The sequence below is a fragment of the Panthera tigris genome, chromosome F3, assembly GCF_018350195.1.
Source record: "Panthera tigris isolate Pti1 chromosome F3, P.tigris_Pti1_mat1.1, whole genome shotgun sequence".
Taxonomy (NCBI): domain Eukaryota; kingdom Metazoa; phylum Chordata; class Mammalia; order Carnivora; family Felidae; genus Panthera; species Panthera tigris.
In genome coordinates this window covers 45,463,510-45,479,500 of record NC_056678.1, presented here as the reverse complement: position 1 = coordinate 45,479,500, position 15,991 = coordinate 45,463,510, and the positions used below count along the sequence as shown (strand labels likewise).

The 15,991-nt window shown below is 34.2% G+C and overlaps 1 protein-coding gene and 1 long non-coding RNA gene across 6 annotated transcripts in view; one reads left to right on the top strand and one right to left on the bottom strand.

Moving 5' to 3' along the window:
• KCNT2 (potassium sodium-activated channel subfamily T member 2) overlaps positions 1-15,991 on the bottom strand; it is a 360,405-nt gene that overhangs the window by 228,406 nt on the left and 116,008 nt on the right. For all 3 annotated transcript variants that reach the window (XM_042976234.1, XM_042976237.1, XM_042976236.1), the window contains exons 5-7: positions 13,871-13,930; positions 3,987-4,061; positions 2,373-2,456 (exon numbers count right to left, since the gene is read on the bottom strand). In XM_042976234.1, coding sequence (XP_042832168.1) covers positions 2,373-2,456; positions 3,987-4,061; positions 13,871-13,930 — 219 coding nt within the window. The remainder of the gene's footprint in view (positions 1-2,372; positions 2,457-3,986; positions 4,062-13,870; positions 13,931-15,991) is intronic.
• Positions 1-15,991, top strand: part of LOC122235866 — a 44,543-nt gene that overhangs the window by 10,263 nt on the left and 18,289 nt on the right. The window contains exons 3-5 of one of the 3 annotated variants that reach the window (XR_006213960.1): positions 5,100-5,169; positions 9,618-9,707; positions 13,408-13,521. This is a non-coding gene — a long non-coding RNA (uncharacterized LOC122235866). Of the gene's footprint in view, positions 1-5,099; positions 5,170-9,617; positions 9,708-13,407; positions 13,522-15,991 lie in introns of those variants that run through there. The other 2 variants (XR_006213959.1, XR_006213958.1) reach the window with 2 other exon arrangements.

The window sequence follows — 15,991 nt, the reverse complement described above, 5'->3', positions numbered from 1 at the left end:
GGCTCTATGCTAACAGCTCAGGAGCTGAGCCTGCTTTGGATTCTGTGTCTCCTTCTCTCTCTGTCCCTGCCCTGCTCATGCTCTGTCTCTGTCTCAAAAATAAACATTAAAATTTTTTTTTAATTCAAATTATAAAATTGAACATATAATTTCATATATGATAGGTATGCATGTTTTTCATAGAAAATATTAGGAGGATATAAAGTCTGATAGATTTATAGGTTTTCATAATTTACTTTATAGTTTTCTGTTCATCTCAAAAATTTTATAATAAACTTTTAACCATCTTAAAGTCAGTATTGCTTGAAATAAATCAATTCACCAATATAAAATCTCAACAAGACATTACTTTATCTTCTTCTACCACATATTTAACCAAAACTGTTATGAAAACAAAAAAAATAAGTTGGTTACAATTTTACCTCTCATTCCTTACTTTCTTTTTGACAGAGGGTTAAATGAGCAGAAAAACTAAAAATGTAGCAGTGAAAGGAGAAGCAAAATATAGAAATACAGTGGAAAATGAATCCTAATTTAATATTACAAAGCACTACTTTTGCTCTCAATGATTGACTAATGATTCCTCCCGTGGTTAGGTTATTTTTTTTTCCACCAACTAATAACACAAATTAGTAAAATGAGATTTATTTTTTCATGGTGTATTTTTTTCATTAACAATTTGGGCAAAATATATTTAGTGAAAAAATGTTTTTTGGGGTTTTTTTGGGGGGGGGACAGATAAGACAGCCCAATGTTTATTCAAACCACTTCACAGGCCACATTCCCCTACTGTTTGCTCATGTATTTTCATGAGACTCCAGTTGTTACTCAATGTTTGGAAACATTCATTTGGTTGAGAATACTTAAATGTTATTCCAAATATTCCTTTGGCTAAAACTTCATGTTCATTTCTTTTTAAAAAAACATTTAAAATAAAACAAGTCTACTTCAGAACAAATTTAATTTCAATGAAGCAAAATTAACAATATTGAGCCCTGACTATGTTTGTGCCAGATACAATATTTTATACATATATACACACACACATATATATGTTTATACATATATGTAATTTTATTTAATTCTCATTGCAAGTCTGTAATGTAAGTACTTTTGTTCTGTTTTGAAGATGAAGAAAGTTAAATCATTAGCTATCATATCAGAGTGCTTGGCACATAGTAGACTCATATTAGCATTTATAGAATTGATGACTAAAGAGAAAATGTCTCACGGCTCACTTATATTGAAGCCTATAGTAAACACATTTTGCTCATAGTTATAAATCAGTCCCTCCACACAGGGTCAGCCTTCAGCAAAATCCAACCGTGGCACAACTCTTGAGTTCTGAATCTCTTACTTCTCCTTCTCTTTCTCCCTTCTAATATCCCACTCACAACCCAACCCAACAAAATCTAAAAGGATGACTTTAAATGAAGGGTTTCCAGCTTCAATACAGAACCTCACAAAATCTCACATATTTTTATGGAATGTGAGAAAACCTACAGCTAAGAGCAGTCTGACATCTGGGGCTCCTGGGTGACTCAGACAGTTAAGCTTCTGACTCTTGATTTCTGCTCAGATTATGATCTCATGGTTCATGAGATTGAGCCCCGCATCAGGCTCTGTGCTATAGGGCAGAGCCTACTTGGGATTCTCTCTCTCCTTCTCTCTCTGGCCCTCCCCTGCTCATCCTCTCTCTCTCTCTCAAAAAATAAATAAACATTAAAAAAAAAGAGCAGTTTGACATCACCTCCTAAATCCTTAAAACAAGGACTCCCATTATATATCAACAGATTGCCTAGGAAGGTTATTCCTCTTCACAAGATTGGTTAATTTGTTGTCCAAATAGCAGGTAGCTTTGGTTTGGTGATATTTAGAAAATCTGAATGATTTTTGTTTACCAGTTCAAAGGGCCTTACAAAGGCAGTGACTTGGCAATATGGGCATTTAAAAAGTTGTCATCCTGAATTAGGATACAAGCAAACTTAGGGTCTATTAGCTTCAATGTTAATACAACATATCACTTCCATTATTTGAAAGTATTTTACCAAAACTTTTCCATTTTCATAAACATTTAAATGAAACTATTACTAAAATACTAAATTAATTTAAAAGAAGTTTAAAAATAAGACATTTAGAAATTTAGTTATACCTGAATAAAACTCAATAGTATGAGTTTCTACTATAGGGAGGAAGAGTGTGGAATAAAACTCAATAGTATGAGTTTCTACTATAGGGAGGAAGAGTGTGGAAGTACAAGACTAAGACTTCAAATCATCTTCTCTCTCTGTTTAGTCTGAGCATCAAAAGGATTTAAGAAATAATGGAGGGTTGAAAATAGTTTTGTATTTGCACTTCACTGTCATACTTACAATCATATTTTCCAAGGCATGTTTGGCAAGCCAACAGTTTAGAAAGACTGGGACAAACAGATTCCTTAAGGAGGGCCAGAAGATCTGAAAAACAAACCAGAGCTAAACTTTTATCTCAAAGCAAAAATCATAGCCAGCAAATTGAAAATAAATGTAAAACAGGAAAAAAGTGATTAAAGGACATATAATTTTTTAAATGTGACAAATACTTTAAACTCAGGAATGAAATGCGAGGAGAAGATATGATCTTTGCATTTATCATCTAAGTCTTTCTTACGGAAAACTTCTTTGGGAATTATTGTAGAAGCAGAAAGGAAATAATAAGCTCCCACTGAATACCAGCTACAACTATGGTAATTCTACCATTAAATCTTTCAGTGTGACAGTTTACAACAGACATCACCTCTCTCTTCCCTACCACTTGAGGGGGAAAGTAGGAGTAAGAAGAGAAGGTTTCCTTTTGCTCAACATTACCACTTACTCTCTTCAGATTCAAACATTTTAAGTGACATTGGGAACCATATTCAATTGGATTATAGTTAGGTAGCCTGTCATTTAATCTCATTCCGGTTGTTCCTCTAGATAAATCACTAAAAGTAAAATAATTATCAGAAGTAAGCAACTGCTTTAGATAATATTTTCTTACTTTCATAATTTTCCAAATAAAACTCAAATAAAGTGTTGCAAAGCATATTCCCAACAGACATTATCATAACTCTATGAAATGGAGATTGAAACCTAATTTTGCAATGGGAAAGTGCTGGTTACGTGTTTATGGGGCTGCAACTGAGCAGGATCTTCATAGAATTGGTACTCCACTGTATTTTGGTAAAGAAGCAAAAATTGCTAGCTGTCTGGCTATTGGCAACTTTCTTATTAACAAGAGAATTGAACATAGTAAAATAATTGTGTTTAAGCTAGAAATAAATATGTTCTCAGTATGAGAAACTTTTATAAATGTTTGATATCTTTTTTTTAATCTGAGTATAGTTGACCCACAATGTTACATGACTTTCAGGTGTACAACTTAGTGATTTGACAAGTTTATACATTAAGCTATGTTCACCATTAAGTATAGCTATCATCTGTCCTGTTGTATCACTATTGCAGTATCATTGATTGCATTTCTTATACTGTGCTTTTTATTCCCATGATTTATTTATTCTATAATTGGAAGCCTGTATCCCACTCCCCTTCAAGCAATTTGCCCAGACCACCCCCCCACCCTTGCCAGCAAGCATCAGTTCTCTATATTTACAGGTCTCATTCTGCTTTTTGTTAGTTTCTTTTTTTTTAAGTCCATAATACACACAAGAAGTGGAATGATTAATTTCTACTCTGTCTAGATAATACCCACACCTGTTTAAATGGCACATCTAGAGCATATATGTCTAAAAAGTGTTTTATTTTGCTATTGCACTAAATCTCATTAGTTTTCATTTAATTTCACAATCCAGTTATCCAACTGATTTTACTACTTAATTTTAATACCATGATTCTAACCAAAGCCCAAAATCATTTATTGGAACTAATATATTATATATTAGTATTTAGATTTAAAGACTTAAGTCCAATAACAAAATTATTTATTTTAAAGATGCTTTTAGGACTTACTGAGATAATGAAGGGAACTGCATTAATTATTTCCAAGATGAAGGGTATTCGTAAAATCTGTTCCCAGATGTTTCCCTTCCAAGAAAGAATAAATAAAAATGAAAGTCAATTATACTGAATCCCATTAAAGGGGAAAAAGACAGCACTCAGAATTTCTCTAGCAAGGATGCTTACATTAACAGAATACCAAATCATTTTATAAAGATATAGCAATAACTTTTAAAGAGTATTTTTCTAAGTGTAATTGCACTCTCTCAATTTTGTGGTAAGTTTAAGAAATAAAGCAAACATTTATAGTAATTCTTGAATATTGTACACAACACATTTTGATCATACACTATTTCATGGAAGAAAGGTTACTAGTAAAAATAAAACAAATATCAAAGAACCTACAGAATCAGTAAAAAGTGATTCAATCTTAATGTTTTTACTAATGTGAATTATATTCACAAACTGTAAAGCATATTAAATAGTCTATAAACACATACACTTGTTAATGTTTATTGGTATTAACAATGGTTTTATATCGATAAAATGTAAAAAGAAGGGCTTTTTCAATCATCTAGATTCTAATCTCCCGACACACATAGTACAACGATATTAATAAAAATTGGCAACATAATTTGTGGGGCCTAGTGCACAATGAAAATTCAGGATCTCTTATTAACAATCTATTAACAATTTCCAGAAGGTGACATAAGAGTATTAAAATAAGAGCAGGTCCTTCTAAATCTTTAACACTGTGCAAATGCACATATTAAACACCCATAAAGCTGACTCTGACATAAACAGGTTAATCACTGGCTCTTTCTTAAATGGTGTCCGAATGAAAAACAACTCTGAATGCCCTAAAGCAGCTTATTCTTCTATAAAGAGATCTCCATATTAAAACGCAATTGGAAATCTGGGTTTCTGTAATTTTCAATTATTTTATAACACTGGCTTCAAGATGGGGAGTCTTTCTTAATTATCCTTGAAGTCCCAAAGGCTTAAAACATTAAAGTGATACAAAATACTTCTACATCACAAAGCAAGGTTCTAGGTTGGCTAATGTCCATGTACTCAAATATTAGGTACTAAGTTTTCCTGTATTTCGTTCATTACCATCTCCAGGCTACATAAAAAGCGGTAGAGGGAGCAGGTGGAAGAAATGGGAGCAATGAGAAGCCCTCCATACAGAGAGGTAAGTGGTGCTTTGGAGCTTCTCTCATTACTTCAAGCTAAGTGAGAAGGGCTCAAGAGAGCCACTTAAAGAGCCTGACTCACACATAGAAACTGTATTTGGCTAATGCCTAAAACATCTAAACATGAAGAGAAAACAGTGCAACAAGAAAGAGGGCTGAAATGAGAGCAAGTCACAATTTTGCCAATTCTAAAACAAAGGTACTTGTTTTCTGGGAACGAGATATAGGCTCTAAAGAATAAAACATATGGCCATTTTAAAGGAGTTTATACTCGGGAAGACTATACTTGCATGGGAAGCGAGACCTCAACAGATGGCGACCTGAGGCGTTTAGTCCAGCCAGAGGCACTGAGGCATCCAAGGCCTTCAGCCAAAGGCCTGAGGAAGACCACAAAACAAAGGTACTTGTTTTCTGGGAACGAGATATAGGCTCTAAAGAATAAAACATATGGCCATTTTAAAGGAGTTTATACTCGGGAAGACTATACTTGCATGGGAAGCGAGACCTCAACAGATGGCGACCTGAGGCGTTTAGTCCAGCCAGAGGCACTGAGGCATCCAAGGCCTTCAGCCAAAGGCCTGAGGAAGACCACAAAAGCCCTACTTGTATCTGCCATGCAGGACAACCCAACATCAGACTACACTTGTGTCAGTCAGGCACCTGCATCCCAGAAGCTGACTTCACCCCACTCCCTGTGCCTCCTCAGCCCTGGTGGGACCAGAATCAGCAGCCTCAAATAAGAGAGGAAGTGAAAACAGCAGACGGCCTCCACGATGATTCCCTGTCCCACACAGGTCTGAGCCAAGGACTAGATAAAGCCTTAACGTGGATGAGAATTTTAATGTTTATGTAAATTGGCCATAACTTCTTAAATACTAAAACGAATCTGCCTTGTGATTGAAGAGACTAGAAAAGCTCTGAGATCTGTCTGAGATATCATCTGATCAGCATGGATCAGGAGGATGTGAGGATTTCAAAAAGTATAGGAAAACTAGAGGCCTTTCTTACTTGCAATAAGTCAGACATATTTAATAAACCAGTTATAACTGATCTTAATTATGTCACGATTGTGTGTGTGTGTGTGTGTGTGTGTGTGTGTGCGCGTGCATAGGTTAATATCACCATTTCATTCATCAGTCTTTTACATGGCTCAGTTTCCAGAATGCTAAACATTTGGCTTATTCTGTCCTTGGTGTATTTTTACTACTGATTGTATACCTCTCTTTGGTGTTAATGATTGTTCACGGGGAAAGGGAATGATGTAATCAACAAAAGAAAGAGTCTGAAAATAGTTACCACTGGTGATATGGAAAGCTATGTCTATTAAGGCACAGCAGGATTATATCAGTTCTCATAGCTGTGAGACACTCTTTGGAAAAACTTGGTTCATAGTAAATAAAAAACCTTTTTCTTGTAAAAAGTCATTTCTTTTTTTAAATGTTCATTTATTTCTGAGAGAGAAAGAGAGAGACAGAGAGCATGCTCACGCATGAGTGGGGGGAGGGGCAGAGAGTGAGGGAGACAGAGGACTGCACCAACAGCACAGAGCTCAATGTGCGGCTCAAACTCAGGAACCACGAGATCATGACGTGAGCCGAAGTCAGACGCTTAACCGACTGAGCCACCCAGGTGCCCCAGCAAAAATCTTTTCTATCTCTGATGGTTTGCTTCATTTCCATTTGTAATACTTCAATTTTATTTTATGATTTTTTTCCTCAATTAAAAAAACTCTCATAACTGGTATCTGACTTAATTAATTTCCAATTTATCTTCTATATTAAAGGCAAAGTATTCATTCTAAAATGGCATTGCCAACATAGTAACAACCAAACTACTCCTTATATTATATGAAAGTTCATAATCTGGAACTTAAATCTGATTACTGGTCTGGTTCGAACCTACTATACTCCTATTTCCATCTTGAATTCAACCACAGATTCATCCACACTGAACTTTATACAATTCTCTGAACATGGTAGGATATTTCATAATTTTATAACTTTGCTCATACTTCTCCCTCTGCTTGGAATGCCGTACTCTCCATGCCTTTACCACTACTCTCCTGACAAGAGTTTGTAACATTTTATACAACTATTTGTTTCTATGCCTGTTAGGGCTCATGTTAATGAATAAATTATACTCCCAAATATTTTATAAATGTTCTTCCCCCTCTTGGTATATTGTGTTATTTTTTTTAATGTGTATTTACTTTTGAGAGAGAGGGAAAGAGATAGAGAGCTAGCACAGAGAGTGTGCACACTAGAGGATGGGGTGGGGACAGAGAGAGGGGGGGACAGAGGATCCAAAGTGGGTTTTGCGCTGGCAGCAGAGAGCCCAACGTGGGCTCAAACTCACAAACCAGGAGATCATGACCTGAACTATAGTCAGACACTTAATTGAGTGAGCCTCCCAGGTGCCCCTGTGTTATATTTTCAACTTAAGTATTTGTATTTCTTTCTATTGGATACAAATGGAAATGCTTGAAAGGATTTTATTATTTGAAGCCTACCTGAATATAGTTACACATTAGTTGTTTAACTTGTAACCACAGAGTTCCAATGGAAAATTTCTGCAGGAAAGTATTTTAAGAGTACTTGGCTACAAACCTATCTCAGGTAGTTTGGTCTGTTTCAAAGTCAACTTGTTTTCAATAATAAACCAATGACTTCCAAAGCTGTATCTCTAGCCCAGATCAATATTCTATCTCTGAGATTCTGTTTCATTTCCACTATTTAAGCCACTGCTTCATACAGAAGCCTCAATGGTACCTTGTGTGTAAAATGTCTAGAAGTAAAATTTATGATTTTTGCCCTGATTGGTTCCCCAGTAACACAAACCAAAAATCCTGGAGAAACGATTAACATCTTCCTTCCCCCAATCTACCTAAGTATAATTGGTCAATAAGATCTCCTGATTCATAAATAGATACTGAGTTTGCTTAGTTCTTATTCTAACTCATTCCCCCTCTTTGATCTGGTTGAGGCTCCTAGCTGGTCTCCTTCCCTTCATTCTTGTCTCATTCCGATTCACCTACCACATTACCTAGATTATTTTTCTAAAGGCACACCTAATGTGCCAATCCCCTGAAAATGAATAATCTTCCCTCCAAGGCTAATTTTCATGATCTAAAATTATACAGTGAGGCAATATACTCATTGCTAAAAATAATGCATGTCTTTTTATTGTATTTACTAGGTTTAATTCTAAGATCTCAGGTTTTCTCCTGAACTGAGAGATATATGAATAAATATCTCCCCTAAAATTAGCTAATGAAAAAACAATATAGAAAGTATTCCCAAGTTACACTGAGTGTTAGGGAACCTAACTATGGTTATAAAAATCCACATGATAAAAACAATTATTGTGAAAAAAATGTATCTATAGAATGACATTATGTAGAGAAGCATAAAATAAAATCCAAAATGTCCTTCAAAATTATGTTAAATACTTTTTCATTTAATCTTATTTTCACAAAGGAGGTAATAGGCATGTATTCTTCCAAGAAATAATTTATTTTATTTTATTTTTATTTTTATTTTTTAAATTAGGCTCCATGGTCAATGTGGGGCTTGAACTCATGACCCTGAGATTAAAAGTTGTACACTCTACCAACTGAGCCAGCCAGGCACACCCGCCCTCAAAAGATAACTTCTTAAAAAAAAAAATTTTTTTTTTGGAATTTTTTAACATTTTTATTCATTTTTTGAGAGATAGAGAGAGACTGTGAGCAAGACAGAGACAGAGAGAAAGGGAGACACAGAATCCAAAGTAGGCTCCAGGCTCTGAGCTGTCAGCACAGGGCCCATTGCAGAGCTTGAACCCACGAACTGTGAAATCATGACCTACGCCAAAGTCTGCCACTTAACCAACTGAGCCACCCAGGCACCCTCCAAAAAAAAATGTCTTAAGTAGCTTTCTTTATCTGTTCTAAGTGTGTAAAACTGTGTTCCTTTTATTGAAAGAATTCAGTAAAATATAAATAAACATTAATCCAACCATTCTACATTATTTGGTATGGATATCATTTTCCTTAATAAAAATGGAGGAAAATAGGTAATTTTCTAAAATTCATCAGGTTTTTATTTTTATCATAAAGGAAAATGGAAGTTTGTAACTATTTCTAAGTACCTCCAAAAAGCACTTAAAAAATTATAAGATGTATGGTAATTAAATCGTTAGCCCAGCATATACCAAGAGACTTTTTAAAAACACTTTCTTCTTCAATATTAACAATACCTATATTTAAAATACATAACTAAAAAGGCTGTTAACTTATCTTCCTTCGATGAAATTAAAATAGTGTAGTAATCCTATGGTAGCCTTATTTTGTATTTCTAAATGTAAACTGAACAATATTTAGATTTACCATTTCCATGGTATTGTAAGCAGAATCATCAGCATCTAAAAGTCCTTTCCTTTGTCCAACCCTTTGTTCCTGACCAAAAAGGAGCTCATCATGGTGTGACAATCTCAAACCATTGTTCTTCATCAAGTGATTATAGAAAAAAGAACTGCAGATTTAATACAAGTCTTCTAGGTATGTTGGATTTTTGTTTGCAGAATTTTGGAAATTATGCTGGAGTTTGTTTTCATTTCCTTATGATTTAATGAATGTGTATGTATAAATAGAGTTCTATTTTGAAGGCAGTTGATAAAGACATAGAGGGTATTTATGGTAACAGAAGAATAAGAACTTTACTGCTGGGAGATCCTGGGGCTGTTCTGCCAAGTAGCTATAAACATGAATGGGATGATGTTTAAGCACAGACCTGCACTTCTGTAGGATAGAGGACAAAATAAGGTGATGTCAGGGACTTTTAAAATTATCCACTAACCTCAACATACACTTTGTTTTTAAAAAAACTGCAGTCTTGGGGCGCCTGGGTGGCTCAGTCGGTTAAGCGGCCGACTTCGGCTCAGGTCATGATCTCACGGTCCGTGAGTTGGAGCCCCGCATCGGGCTTTGGGCTGACAGCTCAGAGCCTGGAGCCTGTTTCAGATTCTGTGTCTCCCTCTCTCTGACCCTCCCCCGTTCATGCTCTGTCTCTCTCTGTCTCAAAAATAAATAAATGTTAAAAAAAAAGAAAAGAAAAAGAAAAAACTGCAGTCTCCATAATACTTTAAACTATTTTAATTGTTAAGGATTAAGTCGTGTTTATTTTAGAATGCTTAATTTCAAGAATTATAAAGTGCTTACAGAATACTATATTAAGTTTATTTTTAAATACTATATGTGCACATGTATATTATCTATAAATATTCACATTATCTGCATATATAGAAGTAAAGAAATTTTAGAAAAATAAATATTGATTTGCTATTAATAGATATTTGAGAATGTAACATATCCCAGAACAATATTGGGAATATGTACACTTCTAAGGCAACATCTATTTCTGCCTACCTGTCTATAATTTTTCTTAAAAATCTAATTTGAGAGGAGGAACTCAATTGAGATTCTGCTATCCAAATTTGCCTTAGTTATAGGCCATAAACAGTTACCAATTATAGTTACCAAACAGTTAATTAACTCATTTCACATATTTTATCCAACAGCCTGTTGGTGGGGTAAAAAGAGTCCATGAGTTTGACTGAATTTATGAGAGGAAAAAGGAGGTAGTTAATAGAAACCTGTCCTTCCAATATCACGTAACTCCTTTTTATCCTTTGCTTCTTTGAAACACACAAAACTCAACTACCATCTACCTCTCCACCATCTAAGCCATTAGTGTTTATGAAGGTCAGAAGGGAAATATTATATATCATCTAGTTCTTATAATGCCACTAGGTCTCATAATGCTTTGCTCTCATCTTATAAATGGCAGGAATTAATTAATTACACATGTCAACATCATATGATTATAATGGAAAATTATCTTGAATTTGTTTGTGTTTTTTAAATGACTTTTTAGATTAGGGCTAAGAGTTTCATTAAGCACCAAAGTTAATTTCATGTTACCTTTTGGCTAGAATTTAGAGAAAATACATTCACAAATGTAGATTAATATTTTAGCCAGTTATATATCTGTACACACTCTAGAACCAGTGGAAGAGGTTTAATACATTTACCAAAAACACCCATGTGCCTAATTTTTCAGCATGTCATTTTTTGTATATTACATTCGACTTTCATCACGTACTTGAATAATAAGTAACTTCGGAGATACAATCTTGGATATTAATTCACTTGATTTGTATTTTGCTCTTCTAGGTATACAAAATCCAGATTTTTCAATCAGTATATGTTTCTAGAGCACCTATTTTGACAAAAAGATATATTTATAAGCCATTAAAAGATCTTCCTCAACATCTTAGTCTAAACAATTCATCATTGAGTGAGTAATTAGGTTATTTAAGGATGAGCGACTACCTACATGTAAGGTCTCTCAGGTTCCCTTCTCTAGCTTCAAAATATTTTTTCGTGCATCATTTTCCATTTTCTGTGCTCTCAGAAAAGAATGGAATGTATCCAAAGTGAATCAGTAGACCTCAGGTTCCTAATCCAGCTTATTCTTACTTTGCATGAAACTTGCTTTGTCTATCATTTTTTTCTGGTCCCCTCTACCTACTTTCTCTAAATGATACAGATTTTTTTCCGTCACTGGCAATCTTCTCTGCCTCATTTGACCACTTCTAGGGAGCTCCTACCCCAATCAACATTCTTCATTTAATGCTTTTTACTCTCAATTGTACAACCCTGAAATTTTTTCCTACAGGTGAATAGCAAATGATTTTCTAAACTGTAAATCCAATGACCTTTTCTCAAACTTCTTACTAAACTTGTAATTCCAATGCTTTCAGAGAACACTTTTCTTCCTTAGAATTTCTAACACCCAATTTTTTCTCACAAATACTAAATCAACCCATCTATATTTTTTGGAAAGCACACATTCTTTTTTTTTTTTCTATACTTTCTAATTCACCAATCTCACCTCATCAGATATCAGCATTATTTTCTTCAGATGGAGTTAAGGATAATATTTTTTAATAAAGCCACAGGAAAAGGTGAGTTTGTAAAGGTATCTTGCTCGAAATTTAGGATTAAAAGTAGTCTAACAAATGTTATCTTTAAAATCCTATGTCTTAAAAAGTGAGAAAGCAGTTGATATGGTACATAAGAGTTCCCCCAAAACATAACCTTTAGTAGTACACTTGATGATACAGTACATGCAGAAAATGTGAACTGAAGGTTAGTGATGAGTATGACAGCCATTCTGAAGTCTTTCTGCCTTTCTTGTCTATGTCTCCGTCTTCCCTGATTATTCTGTTCTTCTTCCAGCAACCACGGTGTAAGCATCTCCATCAAATGAGCCTTAGCTTCTCCCTCATTATTATCCCATACTTAATAAACTCGTATGCTTCCTCCACTATCTCTGTGAAAATGACTTCCACATCTTAAATCTCTATGTTCCAGATTCTCATTTTTAGTTGAGAATGACTACCTATTTGTCCATGATCACCTCAAATTCATCATTTCCAAAATGATTGTCATTATTCCATCTATCTTGACCCCAATCTGATTTTTTTCTTGATGTAATTTTTCTTAGTTTTACTGCCATGTTCCCAGCCATTTGAGTTTAAAATATGTTAAAGCCATATGTGACTTTATCTTTTCCTCCACTTTTTCAATCAAACAGATGATGATTTCTTTAGTTTCTACCTTTATGTTTCATCTTATGTCACCTCTGTCTATTTCTTTCACCCAGCTAAAACCTCACTCCCAGTCTTCCTTTCTGCAATCGTGTCTTAATTGAGCACATGGCCTTAGTGCGATGTCTCTCTGAACTGTGCTGCACAGATGTTCCAAACTAATACTCCTAAAACTTAATTACAATTACAGAACTCTCATGCTCAACATCCTCCATCAAATTCCCATTATATGTTGCCATACAAGGCCCTCACAATATTGTGCCAAATTTTTCCAACCAATATTTTCCCAAATGTCCCAAAATTCTGCCCAAACTTATTTATTCTTCTTCCAATTTTATATGCACATTACTTCTTTTATGCCTTTGCTAATTCTATAAATCCTTAGTGTCTTGCCTTTTCATCTTTCCTTATTGGAATCACTGATTCAAGGACTCTGCTTAAATCAGTCAAGTATTTTCTTTTCATCCTATGATATGCCATCTCTCTATCCCCATAGGACTTTATTTGCACCTCACTGAAAGTACCTCGTATTCTGTTTTGTATTATTATTGTCTGTATAATTTTCTCCTATATATCCCCCTTTCTAGATGGAAACTCAATGAGAGAAGAACAATGCACAGGATAGAGCTCTTCACCAAATAAGTATTTGTTAAATTGTTTCAGCCAAACAAACCTTCACCAAAAATGAAGAGAAATCATTAAAATAATTCCTAACAGACATGTTTTTGCTCCCTCAATATTTTTTATACAGATGAGGAAAAGAGATTAGGAACAATTAAAAGCCAACCCATTCCATTTGCTTGTCTCATATGAGCATGTATATAATAGGTAATTAGCCCACAGGAATTAGTGAAATATTTTCAAGCCACCAAGGAAAACATTACTATATAACTACAGATTCTTATCACATACTACAGCAGCCCAAAATAATTACAGAGGCTTAAGGAGAACTTGCTTTATCCCCAGGGTACAAATTATAAATAAAGGAATACTGGGTAAATGCTAGTAATGTGTTCTATCAAAAGAAAACTTCTAATTAAAATAACTTACCTTATAACTGAGATAACCAAGTAGTATTGTTTCAAATAGACTTATCAATGCCACTGAAACCTGGAAAAAAAAAGTACTTTAATGAGAAAATGCAACAGAATTAAATATATATATTTATGATTGTAGTACTTACCTTACAAATATTTGCATATATGCATATGTATCTGTATACACATATCTGTAGAATATCCAGATATAGATGTAAGGAGGTATTATGTGGCACTTTAACTTCCATAGACACGTGAGGTTGCAAACTATTCCCAGCACTACAAGCTTAGTGTTATAGTTTCTAATACTCCTGAATAAATACTTATTGTTTATCTCAAATATGAATGTGGAATTAGAAGAGTCAGGCTAGCTGGAGCTTGCATGATCTGTAAAGAATAGTTCTTTTGTGTATGTTCTTAATATGCACAATCACACACAACTGCCCCGCCACAACCACCACCCTCTCCCAACAAGACTTAGATCACCTCTAGGACATCTACCAAAAATATTCCTTTCAGAAAATAAAAAGAATATAAGCTTTGAGTTGAGTGATACATTCTATCCTATCACCCACCAAATGAAAGAGTAGCATCCTTGAACACTAAACAAAATACTCCCATGTGAACACTTCAAGGTACTTTCAGATTTTATTTAAATGAACTTTCTAACCAATTCTCCTTTCACAGCTGGAAGAACATATCCTACACCCTCCTAGACAAGTTTCCATCTTTATCTACATTCGCTGTTCTGTGTACAGTTTCCGCTGCTGAACTACCAAAAGCTATGATTGCACAACAGGAAAAGTAACTGTAAAAGATATCCAAATGATTTTGTATTAAATACTCTCAGCACTTTGGGCTACATGAATAGAAGAAAATACGCAAGCATAAACAAGAAATGACTCCGAGAACAAATATGTTTGTTTATACACTTTTGAGATTTCAGACAATCTACATAAGAAAGGCAGATACCCTGGAGTTTTAAATTTTAACTCCTGTTGGAATGAAAACTTTGATTTAAGTGAATATCAAAACAAAAGAACAAAAAAAAAAAGCATGTGAATGAATGGCAATATAAGTAAATTATGTTCAGAAGTACATATGGTAGCCAGGCACTGCTCTGACGTTACATGCACGTCTCATAGATTTTCCCTACTAGTCCTTTAAATCGTAATCATCCGTGCTTTTTCCTATATGTAGTGCTAGAAGATCCCTACAACATTTGTGGCATGACTACTCAAAATCCTATTTGAAAATGAGCATTATCATTATTGTAAAATATCACTATTAGATAAAAGCAATCTGAATAGATCAAAATGTATTTCAAGGCCATATACGACTACCCTCAAAAATATTCACTTACTTTAAATGTGCTTCTCACTGAAGGATAATACAGGAATCAAGCTAGAGATTAATAGACTGCATTTTTAGTAAACACTTAAATATTTGAAAGGGTATTTGTAATTAATGACATTGCAATGCAAATCAGTGTAAAAAAACCATGAAATGCAACTTGACTTCAAAAAAGTATGAAATATCTAGACACAGTAAAAATGTGATTTCATAGTTATGATCACAATGCATACATCATTAAAATAATTCATCATAAACTTTAAACTTTAAAATGTACAGACTTTACAATCCTCATGACTAAAAGACAAAGCGAACATTTGATTTTAACATATTTTAAAGGTTGTTTATAAACAGTGAGTTTTAGAGTCTTTCCATTACTTCCAGACTCAACTGTCTTCCAATCTGTAATTTTTTACCATTTTATCTACCCTTTGGATAACTTTCACAGTTGAAAAATAACAGAAAATAAAAAGTATGTGTAGGAGAGAGACAGGAGTAGAGGAGATGGGAACTTACAAAGTTTGCTGGGCATAAAATTCAATAGAACAAGGAACAAAGCAGAGATACACAGGACTCTAGGGAACAATGCAGCAACATAATTCAGACATGCTGTTCCCTCTCATATTTTCTGACTCTTTCTTCAGGACCCCTTTTATGCCAGAAATATACTTTTTGTTTTATTTACAAAATTATCTGTTTAGGGACCAAGCTCTTGCAATTGGTAATATGAGCCATTCATTCATTTGTTTATTCATTTAATAATTATTTATTGAGATTCTGC